Source organism: Pelmatolapia mariae, linkage group LG5, assembly GCF_036321145.2.
Source record: "Pelmatolapia mariae isolate MD_Pm_ZW linkage group LG5, Pm_UMD_F_2, whole genome shotgun sequence".
In the NCBI taxonomy this organism is placed as follows: domain Eukaryota; kingdom Metazoa; phylum Chordata; class Actinopteri; order Cichliformes; family Cichlidae; genus Pelmatolapia; species Pelmatolapia mariae.
The window spans coordinates 11,706,764-11,728,901 of record NC_086231.1 but is presented as its reverse complement, the minus strand read 5'-3'; the positions used below and the strand labels follow the sequence as shown (position 1 = coordinate 11,728,901).

At 40.9% G+C, this 22,138-nt stretch overlaps 1 protein-coding gene across 2 annotated transcripts in view; it reads right to left on the bottom strand.

Moving 5' to 3' along the window:
* Window positions 1–22,138, bottom strand: part of stab1 (stabilin 1) — a 157,628-nt gene that overhangs the window by 21,446 nt on the left and 114,044 nt on the right. The window contains exons 61-67 of one of the 2 annotated variants that reach the window (XM_063473672.1): window positions 17,311–17,455; window positions 15,730–15,863; window positions 13,997–14,162; window positions 13,570–13,676; window positions 6,130–6,249; window positions 5,411–5,545; window positions 3,942–4,046 (exon numbers count right to left, since the gene is read on the bottom strand). In XM_063473672.1, coding sequence (XP_063329742.1) covers window positions 3,942–4,046; window positions 5,411–5,545; window positions 6,130–6,249; window positions 13,570–13,676; window positions 13,997–14,162; window positions 15,730–15,863; window positions 17,311–17,455 — 912 coding nt within the window. Of the gene's footprint in view, window positions 1–3,941; window positions 4,047–5,410; window positions 5,546–6,129; window positions 6,250–13,569; window positions 13,677–13,996; window positions 14,163–15,729; window positions 15,864–17,310; window positions 17,456–22,138 lie in introns of those variants that run through there. The other variant, XR_010093915.1, reaches the window with a different exon arrangement.

The following is a 22,138-nucleotide window of genomic DNA, read 5'->3' as shown; positions in this document are numbered from 1 at the left end:
TCCCTATTGTCTCCTTGTTTTGCCTCCAGCAATTCAGAACAATGTTACCGTAAAGGGAGAAGAGCTAAACCAACTTGCTTCAGACAGAGGACAAACTGATCGGCTGCACCAAGGCCCAGTGTAAGATAAACGAGGATTATTTTGAACTGAATTCACAGTTACTCTTGTAAAGCCCAAGAATCAAACTATGGAACTGGAAATTTGCCTAATAGGTTGACTTTAATCTGTTCCATTTTATTCACTGTCAAAGTTGAGCACATGCGAAAGATCTGAGATGAGAGAGTGTGAAACCAACTCGGCCCACAGTCAGTATGTGGAGAAGTGGATTTAAACTGAGCACTGTGGATTTTGGGTGATTAAATAGCTGTTATTTTGCCAGAGGTTCCATCAAATGATTCTATTGTGACCTAGTCGTCATAATTTGAGTCCCACATCATGAATATTGATCAGAGCTCTGATGTTATCTGAAAGAAAATGCAGCAGATTGAATCTTTATTTCCTGGAACCTGTTCCAAGAAACTAAACACAGCCATCTGCTCTCTGCCACTACCCCCCCAGCAACAACACAGGGCAGCCTATCAGGAGGCGCTGCACAACAGAGGGGGAGGTTGTGGTGGTGCCTCCTGGTGGCTATGGTTAGAACTGCAGCTCTTCCCGATACAGCAAGCACCTCATCTCACTTTTAACAAGCGATAGAGAGAAAAACTGTTTCTTCTGTGCAGCAAAATGTTTCTTTACACTCTGAGAGCAGGAGGATTTAGCACTTCTGCTGTTAAACTGGGCCTCTTGAGCTTCCCTGTATTTTCATATATATACTGTTATCATGACCAATGCTCACATTAAACAGTAGCATATCCTTAATATGGCCACCTCAGGCTGCAAGAGTAAAAGGGAAGGTTTACAACTTGGTAGTGAAAAAGACAGGAGGCCGAGCTGGAGGTGGAGGAGCTGAAGATGGTAAGATTTTCATTGCTAGTGACTAGGATGAATAAGATTAGATATGAGTGTCGAGACAATTTTGACATGTGCAGGACAGTGACAGTGGATAAACTAAACAAAGGATGTTGAAGACGGAGGAAGAGGAAGACCTCAGACGAGGTTCATGAATGTAGTGAAGCTGGACATGCAGAGAGTTGGTGTGACAGAAGATCCCACGGTTTCAAGGATGTCCTCATGTCGAACACAAGGCCACAGTGGTGGTGTTGTTAGAGTTAAGTGACTCTAACAACACCAGTTGAGTGTAGAGTAGTATATTAGTATAGTACTACATAATATAGTATAGTACAGTAGTCTTGTGTACCTTTCATAAAAACAAACCATTTATTATAACTTCTTAAAAAGAATGAAAAAAAGACAACAATAAAACAGTTTGATGAAAATAAGATTTTTTTGCATCAACAAGGTGATTCCCAAAGAGCTCAAAACTGAAAACTTATCTCAGTGGGATGCACTGGTGTGCATTACTGGTAACAGTCTCTGTGTATCTGAAAGTCATTCCCTTAAAAAACATTCAGACCTGACACAGGACCTGAGAGATGCATCTGCCCCTTCAGTTGATCCATTACTGTTCGGTGAAGCGTCATCAGGATTGGTCTCAGTGGAAAAGTGGCAAGAAGAAACAGGGAAGAAAGTCTGAGTTATGCAAAATTACACAAGGACTAAACTGGGCGACAGCCAGTAGGACTCATGTTGCAAGTTATGCAAAGGTGTCCTGGAGACAGTCAAGCACTGAGTAGTAGGATGTAAAATGGAAGGTGGGACCATGTACACTGAGAAGCACAATGATTTGGCTGGTAGAGTGTACAGAAACATCTGTACCACACAAGTCCTCAACTTCCGCACCACCACTAAAGATGGTTAACAATAACAGGGATAAGGTCCTGTGGGAATTCAAGTTCTAGGCAGACAAGCAGCTGACCAGACATAGTGATGGCTAATGAGGAGCAGAAGACTGAAGTGGACAGCAACTTAAGGGAAGGAGCGCAAGAAAATAAAGAAGAGGCTGAAGGAACAACTGGAGCAGATGTGGAAGGTAAAGTGGTCCCAAGTGGTAATAGGCGCATTAGTAGTTTGGTGGCTGTAATCCCCAAAATGGAAGTGTGGCTCCAGCCCAGCATCAGAGGTCTCTTTCCATGAAGAGCGCAGTCCCAGGAAAAGCCAAGATACCTGAACCCTCAAACTCTCAGACCTCTGGGAAAGGACCCGAACTTCATTCCGCAAATACCACACACACATGAGAGGGACAAAGTGTAATTTAGCCTCGTCCGAAATCTTTCACACTCAAATGATATTTTCAGTTCTAAGACCTAAACAATCTTAGCATGTTTAAGCTAAGATTTTAACGATGCTACCACCAACTCAGACTTATTCCATCAACTGCACAGCACCCCAACTTAAAACAGTCGTGCTTAATTTTCTGAAAGGAAAACTGTCTCAGGTATTTAACGCCTAGCACAGAGGTCAGCAACCCTTGGCATGCTGCTCACGAGCCCCTGAGCTGTGGCTCCTCAAAGCTTTGAGAAAAAAAAGATAAATTATATGAAACTTTAATGAAAAAACCCCGACAAAGATTACATCCATCATTCCCATTTTAGGAGGTTTCTGACCTTGCCCTGGTGCGTTTGGTGGTGATCATGAAAGTCACTGAGGCTACGTCCACACTAGCCCCGATAAATTTGAAATAGGTGTATACGTCTGAAAACGCTCCGCGTCCACACTATCGTTTTCATATTGTTGTTCATCCACATTGAAAAAGCTGAAAACACTTACGTTCCAGTATGCTGCATGCGTGAAACGCAAGAAGATTCGACCTGCCTCATTTCTGTCTGCTGTTTATTTACTTTCCGGCTCTTTGAAACGTTGCGGCAAAATGACGAGGAAAAGCACAGAGTTTTTTAAATGGACTAACAATGCGGTGGAGTTGTTCCTGCGAATAACACAAAAGTACAAAGTTGCAAAAGCGAGTGAGAATTAAAGAATTTGAAGAAAAGCTATCTGGAGCATGTACAGACTGATATTAATCTTTAATAGGCCTGTCAAAATTCAGAGCAAACAAAGCAACTGCTGTTTAATGCCCTCCGCTATCTTAGTTTAATTGGTCACATGACTGCATCACATGACTAAAATGTGTCATCGTTTTCGAAAATGCTCCGGGTTCGCTGCCCACACTGCGACACGAAAACGGCTTTGGAGAGCATTTTCAAAACGTTCTGTTTTCCTTGATCGAAAACGCCGTCTCAGTGTGGACGGAAGGCCAAAACAGAGAGAAAAAGATGCATTTTCAAACAAAAATGTATTAGTGTGGACATGGCCTAACTTGAAAGTCATTCACACACTCTGTAATTAAGTCATAAAAGATCACATCAGCCAACGTGTGAATCCTTTGGAGTCTTTTCAAAAGCTGAAGGAAAAATCCAAAGTGCCATAGACTTTTGTCCTGACAACCAGAGGAATGTTTTAATTGCCTCCTTAAAAAAGCTTTGTGAAGTTTTTAATTTGGCACCTGATTTTCATCTAGTAGTTAATTCAGTTTTAATGTTGTGAAGGAAATACGGTTATATTTTTTATTTTAGTTTAGTTTAATTAAACAAAAGCTGATGACTCATTAATCCTCGCTTACTCCTTACTTTCCAACATACACAGCTCTCGCTGTATACAGTTCCCTGTGTGGGTTTAGTTTGAGAAGACAAGTTAAATCAACAGCATAATTTGTTCTAGCAACCTTAAATATGACAAACTGAGCAACGTTAGCTTTCCATTTTCACCATACAATAGTTAACGAAGCAAATTTTGGGCATTGTGTGAAAAGCTGAAGTCATGCTGCTACATGACGTTGTAAACCACGTGAACATGTGACACATGCCCGTTCACAAGTGTGCAGGCGTGCTAAGCAGCTGATGCTGCAGGCGTCAGCTGTTCTGCATTAAATCATTCTTACTCACCGGTGGGGGAGGTGCTGTCAGCGGGGCCTCGATGATGTGGAGGATCCCGTTTACGGCAGGAATGTCCCACTCCAGCAGCAACCGCTCATTCACTAGTTTAGAGCTCTGAGGGATCGAAAATCAACCACAATAAACATGGCAGTACATTTTAAGTTCATTTGTTTAGCTATAAGAATGTCAATGTTTTTGAGATGATGCATACAAAAAAACATCCATCTGTGGTGGTGGAGGTGGTGTGTATGTGTGTGTGTGTGTGTGTGTCCGCCTTCAATGAGCAGGGCAGTGACAGCTAAAGTGATGGTGGAGAAGACGGCCTTTATATAAATGTCTAATATGCTAATAATCTCTACTCCAGACTGTGATGAACCACCAGTATGCTGAATACACACAGTAGCGGGCTAGCTTCTAGTTAAGCTTCCACCCAGAGGGAAATTAACAAGCTGGGTAGGTACTGGAGGAGATGAACTCACTATGCAATGAGTTAAAGTAATTCACCACATTTTGCAATTAAGAAGTAATTTGTAATGTTAGTTTGTGAAAAAGGTAAGTTGTTTAAGTACCTTTGTGTCACCAAAAATAAAACACACCATGTTCCATCAGTGTGTTGACTTTATCTCACTGCATAGTGAACTTTGTAGCATCTCCTCCATCACATAAGCAGCAGCAGCAAGCTTGTTCATTCCAGTGAGAGTAAGAATGAACAAGCACAGTGAGAGGTTTACCCAAAAGCAGCTGTGGTTACGGAGCTATAAAATCAGCATCATTCTCTACCACAACACGTCTGGCACACCACCAGAGTTTGTGGAGCTGTGCTTACTTGGCCGCACTTCAAAATGCAAAGCAAAGCTTTGAAAGACATTTATTATCACTCCCGACACAAAATAACATGAACACTTCCGCTTCCACAGCCAGCCTCCATCTCGCTGGCTGACCTGAGTGAACATAAACCTCTGGATACGATCCACAAATGCAGTTTGGTTTCAAGCTGTCAGAAGGAGACAAAAACACTCCAACTGTGTTTGTGACTTTCTTGTTTGTGATTTTTTTCTTGTGCCAAAACAAAAGGAACAGGGATATGTAACAGTAAGTTATCTGAAAAAGTACATAACTGATCATACATACTTAATCTAAGCGCTGCTTAGATTGTAACGTATTAAACTTAATACTGCAATGATGTAAATGTACAATAGAGTACACATTGTCTGCACAATATAGCAAACGTGCAAAATAAATACATAGGTGCTTCATTTTTGTAACTTACAGGTACTCTCATCAGCTCTTTCTCTCAGTAACTGTATCTGATTACTTTTCAACAGTAGCGATGCTATTTTTTCATATTTTGTATTGGATTTTCACCATGTTGCTATTAAACCAGTGTTAATTTAGTTTATCAATAATTTTTGTCAGCAAAATGATATTTTGTCAACTAAAACTGGAGGAACTCTGTGTGTGTGTGTGTGTCCTCTGACCTCATTGTTGCCCTGAGTAACAGTGAGGTTGAACCCGAGCCTCGATGTGATGACCGTCTGATGATTCAGCTCCTTAAATGGCCATCTGCTCTGATTGGCTGAGATGTGATACTCCAGGTCTCTTCCAGACAAAGACTATACACAAACAAAACAGAAACTGAGTTCACTGACAGCTGTGTCACAACTCAACTAAAAGTTGATTCTCTCAGTCATTTATACTAATATGAATATGGCAACAAATGCTTTTAATTTCCTTATGGTTTTAACTTTAAACATGATGAATAAAACATGCTTTCAAATACTACTCTCAAAGTTTCACAAATGAAATTGGTTAAAGAGGAAATGGCATTTTCTAAATATCATTCAGGAATGTAGGCTAAATATATCTAAACCTAATCTACCTTAAAAAAGAATAATATAAATCACTAGTGTGTTTTACTAGCTTGTAGTCACTGTGTGATGGAGGTCCACAGGGCTCAAGCTGTGGGACGCTTATGTTTTTATTAATTTTCGTACTAGTTTCCCTGCCTGGATTTTTATTTGTTGTGGAAAGCTTTTTTATTTATGTTACTTTACTAGATTAATACTTATTTATTACAGTTATATATATTAACTGTAAAGGTTTAGCATAAAAAATTTCTAACTTGCTTATATTTAACAGCCCTAATTAATCTAAGAAATGATAAGCATTTACTGAAGCGTTGTGTTATTTATTTCACCTGATTTGGAGCAAAGCCGGTGTTATGAGGGACAAACAGCGTGACTTCAGCCTCCCTGTGAGAAAGAAACTTGACAAGTTGACTGCCCTCTGAGGACGAGCCGCTGTACTCCAACAACATCTGCAAAGAGAAAGGACAGTGACTTTTTTCAATTTATAATGGATAATAATAATAATGGATTGCATTTATATAGCGCTTTTTTAGGCACCCAAAGCGCTTTACAATTCCACTATTCATTCACTCTCACATTCACACACTGGTGGAGGCAAGCTACAGTTGTAGCCACAGCTGCCCTGGGGCAGACTGACAGAAGCGAGGCTGCCATATCGCGCCATCGGCCCCTCTGGCCATCACCAGTAGGCAGTAGGGTAAAGTGTCTTGCCCAAGGACACAATGACCAGGACAGAGAGAGCTGTCCTGGCTTTTTTTGGCGGATCATCTGCCTCCATCTCACCCTATCTCTAGCATCGTCACCACCAACCACATCCTCCTCCACATCTTGTCCACGAGAATGGACAAGATTGTTTCTAATCTTGTCCATTCTCGTCACTCTGAATGAAAATCTTAGCACCTTAGCATCTTCAGCTCTGCCTCCAGACAGGGGGTCCAGCTGGACCTCTTGTCGTTTTGTCAGTGCTGTGATGTATGTTTGTCTCCAGACCATACATCACAGCAGATCTCACTACCATCTTGCAGGCCTTCCCATTCTGTCACAAATCACTCCTGACACTCGTCTCCACAATGCCTCTCTTATACACTGTTTTAGATGGTCAACCTTGTGTTTAAACTGATCTACCTTCAACTCCTTGCAGCTTCACTGCTACCCCTGTCTCCCACTAAATCACACACATGTATTCTATCTTCCTTCTACTGACTGATTCCTCTCCCTCCACCTCTCCAGGGTCTCTACCTGCTCCCTACTCTGACTACAGATCACAGCGTCGTCTGCAAACATTATAGTCCCAGGAGACTCCTGCCTGACTTCATCTGTCATATTGTCCATTACGGCTCTCAGAGCTGATCCCCCATGTAATTCCACCACCACCTTGACTCCATTTCACCCTACTGCACACCTCACCACCGTCTCTCTTTCCTCATATATATTTGTTTTTAAACATATAAAACAAAAATAGGATAGAATAGGAGGCAGAGTTTTCAGCTATTAGGCTTGCCTGCTTTAAGATTAGGCTTAAAACTTTCCTTTCTGATGAAGCTTATAGTTAGGACTGGATCACGTGACCCTTAATTGGCTGCTCCCTCCTGAACTTGGTTCTGCTGGAGGCCTTCCTGTTAAACGTTCGTTCCCACTATTGCCAAGCACTGCTTTCAAAGGGTTTGTGTGATTATTGTATTTTTTCTTCAACCTCCTAAGACCCGAACTCTTCGACGGCATGCATTTTCAATTTCTCTTTGATATTTGGGCATATTGGGACCCGACGAATGTAAAAACAAAGAATTACATGATTTTTTTTTTTACCTAATTTTTGTTTCTAAGAAAAATGAGAGCCACATATGAGGATATTCGTTTAAAATTTCGATAGAATATCAGTGGATATCAGGTGCTTGTAGAGCAAAATTTAGTATTTTGGTCTAAATAACCCAAAATGTGATGTCCACATATGTGGACGCCAGGTCCTATCACTGGATCTTTACCTTACAGTATAAAGCTGTTGTTGTGAACTGCTGCTATATAATCTAAAACTAATCTAATACAACATTGCTATGGAAATGGCCATGAAAATTACATTCATTAGCCCCTGGAGGCCCTTGATCCTTTGTGTTATAAATTTTCTGCCAGAAGATGCCACATTCCCACTTGTGTTTTAAACAGAAAAAGACGAATTCCTTGTTGATGAAAAGGTTAAAGAGCGCATGGGACGGAAGAGATGACAAGACTTGAAACTGACAGGAAGCCAGAAGAGTAGAAAAGGCAGTGGTCAGGTTTTGTGTTGTGAGCAGAAACCAGCTTTAACCAAAATAGAATAAATATATATATAAAAAACTTTATAAATATGTCCTAAGCTTTAACTTTTGACAGTTTCTCTGTAATTACAAGACCGGAGGAGATCTGTAGCTTTGTGGAGCGCCACATTCCTGAACTGAATCCTCCTACATCTTTTTTTGAGGTGGATCAGCTGACACTGAGCCTCTGTGTTGATCAGCTGGAAGCAGCTGCCTTCTCTTCTCATTAACTGGACTTCTTCCAGAGCTCATTATCTTCAGTAGGTGACACATCTGTTTTCTTAAAATCTCACAGTCCTTTAGAAAACTACTAAATGTTTTTTATTTCACTCGTTAGGAAAATATTCACAACGGTAAGTTTAAGTGAAAGAATTTATGATGAACAATGAACAAGAATTTAATGTCTGTTTATTTTTATTTTGAAAGGTTCCTGGATCTTATCCAGGTGAGTTTCAGCATGAAGTAATTTCCTCTTTGTCCAAAGACAAAGAGACATCCCAGAAAAGAACATTAGCTAATTTTAATACAGTTAAGTCAGGTACAACAACACAACCTGTCGAGAGAGACTGGAAGAGACTAAAGTCCCCCCGGCTTATCTCTCATTACGTCTGAGAGAGGGTAAAAGGACTCATAATCCAGCCTTTTATGTTTAAAATGATACAGATTTCCTTAAATTATAATCACAAATAGTTAAATGAGAATATAATCATTAGAATTAAATGTTTCTAATACCTGAGTCCTAACCTCTTACTGTGATGTGTGTGTGTGCACTTCTGTGCTGTGATTTTTTTGTGCCAATGAAGAATGTAAACATTGCAAAGCCCAGATCTTGTCTGAAGGAGAAACAGCCTTTAGTACTTTGTCAGAATGACTAAGCAAATATTCAGAGAATGTCTGACTTTAACATGTATGATTTAATAAAAGAAGTAATGAAATGATGAAATGGATAGTTGTGAGATTGAGCTGATGATAAATCCTGTTGAAGTAAAATAGCATAAACTGAATGAGACATGAAGGAAAATATATTCATGTTTTATGGAGTTAATGATAGATCATGTTAAAGTACAACACAGAAGATAAGAAAATGTGGTTTTAATGTTGCTTTGAATCATGTATGCGTAAGGTCAGAGAGAGAGAGAGAGAGAGAAGCAACATGGGGTGAGTTAAAATACGGTGATATAAATGTCATAGTTGTATGATACGGTCATCAAAGTGAGGGAGGAGAGAGAGGAGTTGTTCTTCTCTTTGTCTCCTGTGAGATTAGCAGAACAGAAGATCAGATCTAAGATTTCACAGTTGGGAATTTCGGCAGAGACAGCAGAGGGATCAACTGTGGACTCACAAATTGGGTTTATATTTTTAGGCTGTTTCTCTGCTCATTTTTAATGTTTCAGAGTATACATTCAAGATGATTTGATGAATGTCAGATGAATATCCTGCATTAAAAACGTCTACCTTGTGGACATTCACTTTTTAACATTTGGTGAAACAGTAAAGGTGAAAACCTGTGTATTATTACACATTATTAACATCCCTCAAAGGGTCTTACAAGTGACTCTAGCCTAAAAAATTAACAGATCCTTTGGGACCAAGTTTAGTTACCAAGTACACAGATTTAGGGAAGAGCTGCTGATAACGGGTGTGACTGGCAAGCATTACTTCAGAGGCAACAGGATCGACATCCAGAGGGTTGAGGAGCAGTTAGAGCTGGGAGAGACTCCTTCCTTTTTCCATCTAAGCTCTTGCATATATTGTCTAAACTGTATATTGTATAAACGAAAGGTTAAAAAATAAATAAATAAATAAGGACCAAATGTTATCTGACAATTAAATGTATTTGATTTAATCCTGTAAAACCTGAACCATGAAAAAATTGCCAGAATTGTTTTTTCTTTTAACTGGAGTGTTCATTGAACCTTCTGACAACTGAAACAATTTATTGCTCAAGTTTATCTTAAACAAAAACATATAGTAACGTTAATGTTAAAGCAATAACACTTCTGAGGTGCCAAAAACACTTAGTGTTACAGGATTAAAGTTAGAGTTGCTAAACTTAGTGTTTAAAATATGAAAATGTTCAATTTGGGTACCTCTCCCTCATCAGTGAAACACAGCTTAAGTTTTTTTCCTTCTGTGACACAAAACACACAATTTTCAACCAATGTTAATTTTTCATAACTGAGCTGAACATATTTCCTCTCACATGACTTTTTTTTTAATGTGTTTAAACTGAGCCTTGACTTATTAGGTGTTCCCTTTGATGTCTATAGATCTATTAAAGCTCTATAGAAATCCTTAAATGATGAATTCAGATTAGTTTTTATTGACCCTGAAATCCTTTAAAAATAGAAATGAAAAAGATTTAATCATGCCGGCAACGCAGCTTGAGACAGTTGACTGGTGACTCACTTTGGTCTCTTTGAAATGTGCTGAAAGTTTTTTTCTGTCTTCATTACTGAATGACAGTGGGCACTGAGTTGTCACAGAAACTCTGCTTTCCAGCGATAGCTGCCAGGTCTGAAGCAGTGGCCCGTGTGTTTTTCAGAGCTGCAGACTGATCGAGTAGCACGCTGTTAGTGGAGTCATTTTAGCAGGGCCACTCCTGGGGTTCTGATTAGAGGCACTTTGGCTCGTTCTGTACCTCCTGATTACTCCTGCTGCCGTGCCTCCACTGATTTTAGTTTAGGCGCCATCTTCCTGTGTCGTTTTCCATCTTTGTGAAGACTCACAATCAATGTTTGCAGTTACTCTGGCTGCTCTTTTCCACGTGGAGCCCCAATACAGACAGTAGCAGCTTACAACTACAAAACTGAGCCAGTTTCAAATTTAGATTTTGAGACCCTGATTGTTAAAAAGGGGCTAAGGCACAATTAACAGTGGCTACATTAACATTTTAGGTGCTTATGTTTGTCATAAAGAGGAGGGAAATCATAGCAAAAGCTTTATTAAGACCCTAAACATCAGCTAAGGTGACATTAGTCAACAGAAAATAGTGTTTTTATTAGGGATGGGTATCGTTTAGGTTTTATCCGATACCGGTGCCAAATCGGTACTTTTGAAACGGTGCCGGTGCTTAAACGGTGCTCGAACCGGTGCTTAAAGAATGGAGAACACAAAGTTTGTCCAAAAACCTCTTATGTTTTTATTTTTAGCAGTCTCTTTTTTTCTGCAAAATGATAAGAACCGTCCAGCCCCACGCACGTGGCGATCCACGCTAACTCGCTAATGGAGATTTACCACACCAGCAGTAGATGTGCTCGGTGTGAGGTCTTGCAGCAAGCTATCAAATACGGTGCATTTCTTGGCTTATAAAAAAACGCTATGCGTCGCCAGGTGTTTCATCAGATTTGAGGTGTTACCTCCTTTGCACAGTATCACCTTAACCTCTTAAGCCCCAAAGGGGTTTCTGAGCTTCCTACTTGAAAATGCAATGCCCAAATTTAATTGATTATTTCTCTGCAATTACAAACTCTGTGCTTACAATCTTGGTATCAAAATAAAGCTAACACTTGTGAAATTTCATCAGAGGTGTAAATATTGAAGCAGATATTACTGTGTCAAAGTTACTGAGACTGGAACACAGAAAAAGTAAGTAGATCCTCGCCTATTTCTTTTTTGTTTTTTTAATTTTAGCATATAACCCTTTTAAAAATATGCCTCAGTTCACATTTCATTACAGAAATTCAGTAACCAACATATAAACATCATCTGTGCAAAGATTTATGTTTTTAAAGTGAAACAGTGAAAAATTACAGCGCTGTCAATACATGAATATCCAGACGTTGTACAAAAATGTCCAATTTTGGCACACAATTGGACACCATGCCAGTTGAATTTTTTAGGTATTTGAGAGCAGAAATTAATTAATTTTATTAACATGCCTAAAAATGCTCTTTTTTTAAATACATTTTTTAAGAATTAACCACACATTTACATGGTAATGGGCCTTTTCTGCCGTGCATGGAGCGTTTAATTGGTCTCTGGCCCTTTAAACTCTGAGGGGCTGTAACTTTGGTTTCTTTTGGTCAATTTGCATGATTGACACCGCTTTTTAATTGTTTGAGCCAATAGAGTCACAGTAACGATGCCACGTTCACGTTACTTCAACCAATCAGACGTTCCAAGGCCAAAACCCACGTGGGCCCAAATTTACTGCATGTGACGTCTGTCCAGTCACGTGTCTATAGGTGGGGTCTAAAATGGAGGTTGTTGACGGAAAACGGCTCTGATGCGGCTAGGTAGACGTGGTAACTGCTGATAATCACGTGGCTACCGGCGAAAATAACGGAGGAAATCTGGACGGTAAGCCAATTTCTGTCTTAGCGCATTTGCGCCGCTGTGTGTTTTTGTGGTCTTCTTTTGCGGCTCATTCAGTGAATTTTGGTCAAAGCGTGGTGAAACTTGGTGTTTGGAATTGGTGATAGCTCTGGAAGATAACCAGCCTGTCTTTAGCCGGTTACATAAAGTCTGGAGAATTTCTGGTTCGCCTTGTTTGTTTAGCGGACTTGTGCGCATTTACATAACTGCTCGTTTAATCATGGCTTGTTTTCGTTGAGTTTGGTGGTTGTAGAAATGGTTTGTATGAGATTTTAGCTGAGATTCAGAGGTTTCTGTGGATACCACACATGTCTGGACTTATATTTCTCACCCCGTGTTATAACCGATTAAACGTGATCTCCTCCTTTTTGGTCCCAGCACTGGGGGCGTGGGGCTTAGAGCACTTGTTGCAGGCTGCTGAGTTTGCATCTTTTGCTGTGAAGTACAGCAAGACTTTTAACCGCTTCGCCTTGGGCTTTTTTAATCTGTAGCTCTGCTCTAAAAGATCGTACGTACCTGGGCCCGCCTACTATCCTTGGAAAGGTAAAATGATTGGCTAGAATCCAAAGTGTATGACATCTCATGAAAAAAAAAAAAGCACCGAAATAAAGCACCGAAATGTGCGCTGCTTTTCGGTCTGGTTACTACCGTTTATGTCAGATACCGGTACCCATTCCTAGTTTTTATTCGTGATTCTGGTTTGTGAGTCTAGCTAGCTGGTTAATAGTTTACTAGAAACTTTTAACAGATGCTATGAGCTGGGCATCATGATTAAGTACTGAATAAATACTTTCAATATTACTTCAATAATGCAGTATTACTCTCAGTATAAATTTTTCTTAGCAAATTATAAGCCATGTTTTTCCTTCATTTTTCTTTAACATGAAGGGACCTCCAGAAGAAGCAGGCTCAGGGAGGGACAGGCATCTAATGGGTAGCAGCTGTGAGATGGGAGCAAAGAGGAGACAAGAGGAATAGAGAGAGACTCCAACAGCCTGAACCGACAGCTAAAGCTATAACTAAGAGAAGCGTCTGGGTCAGTGATCCAACTTTATCAGACGGTTTGAAGCCTAATCTTCAAACAAGAGAGCGCGTCCGTCTCCTCAACCCAAAATGGGAGCTGATTCAGTGTTACCTTGGTATTTTAGCTGACACACTCACCTTGTAAAAGATGGAGATGTTGCTGTACGTTGCGAGGACGCTGGTCAGGACGCCGTTACAGAAATCTCCATTTCCAACGTAATCAGGAGGGCACGCACATGAGACATCTGCACACAGAAAAATAGTTTTTTACAAACTGTGAGCTGAATGTTCAGTCAGCTCTGAGTATGTTCACCTTGAGTTAAGCATGTACATGAGCCAATGCTGTGACTCAAGGTTAACACACTCCAGCCCAGGACTCAGAATGACTGTTTTCCGCAGCTGTGCTTTATGCTTTTTACCTCATTATCTGCTGTTTTATGAATCATTGAAGATAGCATGGCTCACAGAGCCACAGCATTAAAGGCCAATGCAAAGTAAACAACACATTAAAGTGGGAGTACAGATCAGGGAGGACCTGCTTCTGTCCACACACACACACATTCACCTCTGAGCCTGTAGCAGTAGGCGTCATACTTGCTGCTCTGGTCCACGGGTTCTTTGTACAATACGAGACCCACGTGGTTGTCTCCACACGCGACCGAGGGGTAGCGGGTTGGGTATCCCACCTTCCCCCCGTCCATCCAGCCAGCCACACACAGATGCATCCCGAGCTGTCAGGGCCAGGGAAAAAAGTCTTGAGATAAAGCTTGATTTACACTTCTGCCTTGAACTAAAACTAAACTAAAATCTCCTGAAGTGACTGGTAAATATCTTAAATATCACAAGAAAACTGAAAACTGACATCCTGCTTGTGTTTTTAAGCTTGTGATTAATCTAACGTTCTTCCTGCTGTCTGGGAATCAGTTAAAGGGCACCTTGGCTTGTGGGGTAAAAGTCCAGAAAGTTCCCTCCTCTTTTCATAAGCACTTTACCTTGATGGAAACTGTCATGAGGTCGAGTGAAAATGTGAAGGAGGACTTGGACTTGTTGCTGGCACGAGTGTGCTGCGTTAAAACTACAACATCCTGAAGATGGACTACAAAAAGCACATCTTAACACCCCATGTGTCCATACCATGTTGTTTCATACAAATGGTAAAAAAAAATGTATCTTTTCAAAGCTGAAATTTTAAAGAAAAAGGCAAAGGCAGCTTATAAAATGAAATGATACGATGTCACTGTCAGGAAATGTAGGAGTAAAGATCCAAATGCAGAAGTCCAAGACTCCAGCTTAGCAATATTCAGAAGAGCAGTTAATAATACCACAAAACCCACAGACAGTCACTCTGGCTTTAGCTGACATGTCAACGTGTCAGCTCATATTTTCTCTTCCTGCTAGAGAGATGATCAATGTAACTCCAGCGTTTGTTAATGTTTTCTGTGACTGATGCCAAGTTATTAATAATCGTAAAGGCTGGAAACACAGCAATGCTTACAATCAACACACAACTAATGCAAGGTTGAAGTATACTGAACCTTTAACTCAGTTTTATGTTTATTTATTCTTAACATTTAAATAAATCACACAAAGCAGCAACTTCATAAGTTGCATAAGGTCCCACAAAGGTGCAAAGTTCACCTGTGGATTTGATGTAAGTTTCTTTTTCTTAGTGTGTCACTTTGAAATGTGCAGTGTCATTATCTTCTTCCCATTTAAAAGCATCTTTCCTGAAGAATTAACAACTACTATTATGGCAGATACTTCCTGGTCACTTCACCCAGTTAGGGGCCTTTTAAAATAAAACAGACTATCCGACCACAGCCATGGACAACATCTGCCATCTGATTACATCTCACAGTTACCATGCACTGCTCACAGTTCAGGTTCTAATACAGCTGAAGTGAAGAAGCTTTTCTATTGGCCGTGCAGGTGATTTTTACAGTGTGCCATTCAGTGTTAAAAAACTGTAGTACCTGCAGAGCTCCTGAAAAATGTGGCATGCTACTCAATGAGTTTGAGAGCACCGAAAAGGACATGACATTTTTTTTTTCAAGTACTCTTTCACTAACAAAGGTTTGAGTTGGCTGCTTTGCTGCTTTTCTTGAAAACTGTTGAATGCTTCCCTGTCAGCCTAACTGACCGTGAAGTGGGCGTGTCTTTATAATGAAGACAGAATCTGTAGAAAAACCCTGCTGGTGCAGGTTCACAAACTTTTATTTCATTTTCCTTTTTTCTCATAGGTATACCACATATTTGACTCGGGTGTATCGACCTGTTGATGTCTCTATGTAGGTTTACCTGCTGTGCATCTCCCAGCTGTTTAACGGTAGCCAACGTGGCGCCCTCAGCCTTGCACTCGGCGTCGGCCTGACTGAAGTTCATCTGGTACCTCCCCTTTGGAGAGCGCAGGTGGAAGACTCCGGCTCTGTTTTCTGAAGCACGACAATCATGTTAACTTCCCTCAGATTTTTGCTCCATTCTGTACAACAAATATCAACTCTACGAGTGAAAAACACGATTTGATCCGACGCTGAACAAATCCTAGGGACATTCACCCCCAGATTCAGTAGGAACATCTGCTTTTCTTTTAATATGATGTAATTATTTGGTGTTTAAGTTCTGATGAGTAAAGCACGAATCAATTAAATGTTACATAACCTCGGAAACAATTTTTTTCTTCTACAAAAAACTTGTTTATGTTCCTGTGACAAGAAGTTCAAATGACAGAAATGACTCATCAACACCTTTACTGCCACTGTGCAGAGTAAAATCTCACCTCACAAGCTTAAACAAATGGTGTCCAGTGTGTGTATTATCTTTTTGGACTGCTTAGTCTTTTTCACAAAGTGAACGATACAACAGCTCTAACAACTTCAGCTCCTTGTACCAACAATGATTTCTGCTGTTTCATGACCTGCAGTGCTTTTTTGCTGGCTTTCGTGCAGTTACAGGTGCTTGTGATTGATTTTTTTTGTTCGTGGGAACTGTGACATGAACATAGCCTTGTAACAACTTACAGAGAATGACTACAATGTCGCCATGTTCTGAGTGCCTGATTAGGAGCTGTGTGACGAGCCGAACCAACATTAAAATGTATCGCGCTCCAGCAGGTTTGACGTCATTTTTAGTATGAACTGTTTCACAAGCATGGCAATGGCTATCATTCTGAACTCAGTGCAGCAAGATTTCAAACTCAGCAACATCCCCCTCATCTGGACTGTAATGTTTTGTTTTGTTTTTTAAATTTGCAATCTATGGATGTGGACAGTGGAAAGAAAATAGATTTTTCAAGGTTTGAGGATTTTTGTTTAGAAAATAGGTCATGATTTCTGGAAAGAAACATGAGGGCAGATTTCTCTACAGCTGATTTCACTACAGACCTGAAGAAAATGTGTACATTTGATTTTTGGAAGAAAATCCTTTTCTCTGGTTGGGTGGCAGGTGCTTATATCCCACAAACTTCATTAAAAGGGTAACTCTGAACACATCATTTATGGTGAATTCCTAATTATCTGTATACCCTGATTAATGAAGATCAGGTTAGAAGTAATAACAGCCTTTGAGCCTTTAATTAGCTCCATGTTTAACAAGCCTTAATGAGTTCCAGATCCTAATGAGCTCAACTCAGAGCTGACGTTTGTTTACCAGCCCCAGAAAAAAAAACAAAAAAAACAAATAGAAGTCCTCTATAATAAACAATGCTGACCATAATGTCACCATGGAAACATAGATGGTACAAAGGTCATCTGCTTTAGAATCAGTCTGATTACCATGGAAACTGCAATAGAGTAGGACTGGGAGCCAACATGGCTCCCACTCAGCAGATGTGACACGTGGCCACACTGCAGTTCATGGCTTCACTGCATTCACATGTCTTACCGTGGTAATGCAGGTCCTTGCAGATCGCCACAGGGTCACAGCCTCCGTTGTCTTCCAAGCAGCGGTCAACAGGGGGTACCAACTTCTCCAAGCACTGGACTCCATTACCTACATACCCCGGCAAGCACTCGCACTCCCGTTCATTCTAGAAGAACCAGATTAGAGTGATCAGCTTACAGGAGGATGTCATGTTATGTTCATATTCAGGGATATTTTTAGAGGGAGACATGTCACTCGAAAAACCATTAATAACAGTAACGGCACAGATGCTGCTTGTTCCGCCCCAGCTCCAAAAAGCCAGTCAGCAGCTTGGGAACAACTGGAAAACCAAACATGATTTTGTGCAACAGTTTCGAACTATGTGTTGGTGAGCTTATAGCTCTACTCATGATTGCAATAAAGATGAAGACTGTGTATTCTTTAATTTATTGTATCCATAATGTGAAATAGCATGGGATTGGATTATGCAGTCACTTTGGATTTAACCTTGAGCAAAGCTGTTGTGTAATTTTGTGTATGTGCAGTAAAATAATAACATTTGAGGCTTTGAGGTGAGATGCACTTCTGTAACTGCTTTTGGGGAAATTTATTTAAATCATATTTGTACTTTATTCAGAGACACATAATTAAACACTTATCGAATCACATAACCATTAATTTTTATAACACTTTTATCTGACAGAGTCCCAGGTACCACCCAGAAGCTGCTGAATATGCACTTAAAATGACTTTGATTTCAGTGTTCCATGTTTGAAAATCCGATAGCATCTCTTGACTGAAAAATTAATTCATGCATCCATGCTTTTATGCAAGCTGGACAACATTGGGGCATGCTCCTAATGAGACAATGGATGGTGTGCTGGGGTATCTCCTCCTCTGGACCAGGGTATCACTGAGCTCCTGAAGAGTGTGAGGTGTGGGATGGATTTAACAAATTGTCCCAGGTGTCGTACTGGATTAGTTGTACTATTTAGGTCAGGTGAGCATGGGGGGCAATTAATGGTATCAATTTCTTCATCCTCCATGAACTCTCTGTATACTCTTGCCACATGAGGCCAGGCATTGTTGTGTACCTAAGGAGCCCAGGAACCACTCCACCATCGTAGGGTCTGACAATGAGTCCAAGGATTGCATCTCAATATCTAATGGCAGTCAGGGTGCTGTTGCCTGGCTTGCAGAGGTCTATGCCTCTCTATTAATGACCCACCACCAAACCAGTCATGGTAGCAAACAAGATGGACGAGCTAACAGTGATAGCTTGGAGTCAAAGGAAACCTCAGGTGTGTCATGAATCATGGATGCACCAGGATATTCCCGATGACAACACATCTGTGGAAGGGTTCCACACTGTTCATGCCGACAGACACAGGTAAGCAGCAAGGAGGGGGGTTTGCCAATTTTTTAACAACCGGTGGTGTACTTGCTTACCTACAATCAAAGAGTGGATTTATTGCCCAGACACTGAACTTTATGCTGTTGGACTCAGGTTAGAGCTGGGCGATATGACCCAAAATTCATATCTCGATATTTTTTAGCTGGATGGCGATATACGATATATATCTCGATTTTTTTTTAAAGCCATAAGGTAAGAACAAAAAGAGAGTTCTTAGTCAAAGCTGTGTCCCAGATGTCACACAGGCACTTTTATTAACATACAGCGTAGATGTACATGAAGAAATTACTCAAAAATAAATTATCAGCATTTATTAAATAATAATGCTCCATAAATAAAAGAACACAATGTTGTTTTTGTGCATAACAAAAAGCTTACAATTGTGCAGTCAAAATGTAAACTAAAAGACGCTGAGCATAATAACAAAGAGACAGATTTCACAGCTGCTCTATTCCCAAGTTCTACTGCGTGACTGACAGCCTGGAGTTTGAAATCCTTTCTACAGTCAATGGTGTTTCTTAACAGGTGCCATTTATGGTCCTTATACACACACAATACGGTAATATTACGTTGAAGCACAGTACGTATCACTCCGCGAGGCTACACTACGGTAGCCGTAATGCTCCGACAATCCATCAAGCGGTGCGGCTCCGTAGCTTACCAAAGTCGTACTAAAACATTTTTTGACAGATTGCTGAGCGCCGTGTACCACATAAAAACGTTTCGCGGTCAGTAAGCACAACCAGAATTCATACATAAGGTGCACTGTCGATTTTTGAGAAAATGAAAGGATTTTAGGTCATGCAGCCCCTGTGGGCTGCATGTCGTTAGCGCGGTTAGCTCGCTAACACGTTGACACCGTCCAGCCCCACGCACGGGTCGATCCGCGGTAACTCGTTAACGGAGATTTGCCGTGTTCATCTTGTCGTTGCCTGCAGGTGAAGCTATGGGGGAGGGGGAGTTGTGTTCAGTGAAGGAGAGGCGAGGCCCAGTAACGCAGCGTAGAGACAAAAATGGACGAAAGAGAGGCAAACTTGCGGCTCCACAAGTATAATTATAACGTAACATATACTATATCGATATAAACGATATTGTCACATCTTATATCTCGTATGAAAATATATCGATATTTTTAAAAAACTTGATATATCGCCCAGCTCTAACTCAGGTCATATTATTTGCCCAGGGAATCCACCCATGTGAGCTTGTTGGCAGTCCATGTTCCTCCCTCTGCTAACCCCACAGCTCCATGTGACATTATCTACTCTGCCATAGTCCAGTTACTGACTCAGCACCTGAGTGCCTTCATTGCTATCTCGGGTGACTTCAACATGTCACCTTGGACGCTACACTGTCAACTTTCACACAGTATGTGGTCTGTCCCACCAGGGGGGAGAGAATTTTAGACCTACTGTTTATAATCAAGCACACATAAGCCTGTTTCATTAGTAGCTAATCAGATCAACTCTGTATGGTTCACCACGGTTTTCATGATTTTCCATTAGGTCATAGTACCTGGTAAGTGTTGGAATTGATATTTTTTATATTGTCATTTGTGCTTAGGAACATATAATCATTTATGCTTAGAAATATATAATCATTTGTATGTTGATAAAAATCATATCCTTATTAGGTCTGATAAGATTCTGTGTGCACTTGTGTACCATGAGATGAGAGGAAGCAGCCTCGACGTTATAATTTCCATTATAGCTTTAGGAACTAGATTGTTCTGTTTCTTAAAAGTGCAAAACTTCACACCTTTAAATGTTTGTCTGAGACAGGACCTATTGCAAGTTCCTGTTCTTATCATTTAGCGAGACGCTTACTTCTGCTTTTCTGCATACCTCATACACACAGTTTAAGTTCATTAAAAGGTCGTATGTCTATGTATGGTATAGCTGGAAACACACACACACACACACACACATACACCTACACACACCCACAGAATACAGACACTGATGTTGTTTAGATATGCCTGCTTAAGAATGTCACATGTATTTGTAATTGCATATTCATGAATGATTGCTTGCTGACAATAAAAAGGGCTGTAGCGAAGGAATCAGTTGAAGTTGGCTAAAGGACAGGTGAAGGGAACATTACTTGGCCTTGATTGACTTCCCTTGCGAGCCACAAAGACAAAAGAGCTCTGTCTTGTCTTGATTTGTCGTGCAGTTTGGGCTTGTGTTCCAGCGAGGTTTGTGCCTAGATAAACCCAACAGTAAGAGGTACTTTTTTAGTACCTACTTTCTCGAGGTTCCAAGCAATCTGATGTGGCATCGTCAGACTGCACATCACCAATTGGCTGGTCAGTAGTGTCATGCGATGAGCCATGAGAGCGTCTTGTTCACAAAAATTAAAACCGCCATTTTTGAAACCTGTCAATGACGGAAATGGCTACAAAAATAATGCAATGGTGCTCAAGTCTGATGAAAAGCCACAGTCCGAGCAGCAGGTATATTCTTGCCTAGACACCCACCTTTTTTGTAACGTTCATGTTAATTACTTCACGGGACACTTGGACACATTGCTATGACAACAACCATGCAGGCTAGGTAGTACTGGATTCGAATGGAAAACCAGTTGATCCGAGTCGAGTTGTAGCGAGTTGATCCGAGTAGGTATTCATGGAAAACGGGCTATACAGTTCCTCCTCCCTCCCTCGACTGGGTAGGTCAGATCATAACCTGATTCATGTTTTGAGATTCACAGACTGGGAGACACTCTGTGAGCCTCATGGTCAGGACATCAATGGGCTTACTGAGTGTATCACTGACTACATAACCTTCTGCACCGACTCCATTGTCCCAGCTTAGACTGTCCATTGTACAAACTGAACATTCCATCCATTCTCATGGGTAACGTAAGATCTTTACCCAACAAGATGGAAGCGCTAATGGCACTAACCAGACTGCAGTTTACATCCCGCCCTCGGCCGACGCTATGGCAGCCTGTGAGTACATTCACTCCACGGTCTCTCAGCTACAGATGGCACACCTGCAATCCCTTATTATTTTCTCTGGGGACTTCAATCATGCCTCACTATCTGCCACTCTCCCTAACTTCTCCCAGTATGTTGCCTGCCATAGAAGGGACAGAAAAACCCTGAACCCTGTTTGCCAACACAAAGCAGGCTTACAGCGCATCACCCCTCCCCCCACTTAGCCACACACAGCACAACACCACAACCTGGTCATTCTTCAACCCACTTACACCCCCATGGTGAAGAGGAAACTCCCCACGAAGAAGGTGATAAGGGTGTGATCTGAGGAATGCAGTGAGACGCTGAGAGACTGTTTTGAATGCACAGACTGGCAGGAACTCTGCAAGCCTCACGGTGAGGACATTGATGCCCTCAACCACTGCATCACAAACTACATCAACTTCTGTTTTCACAACACTATGCCTACCAAGAAGGTACGGTGTTTCTCAAAT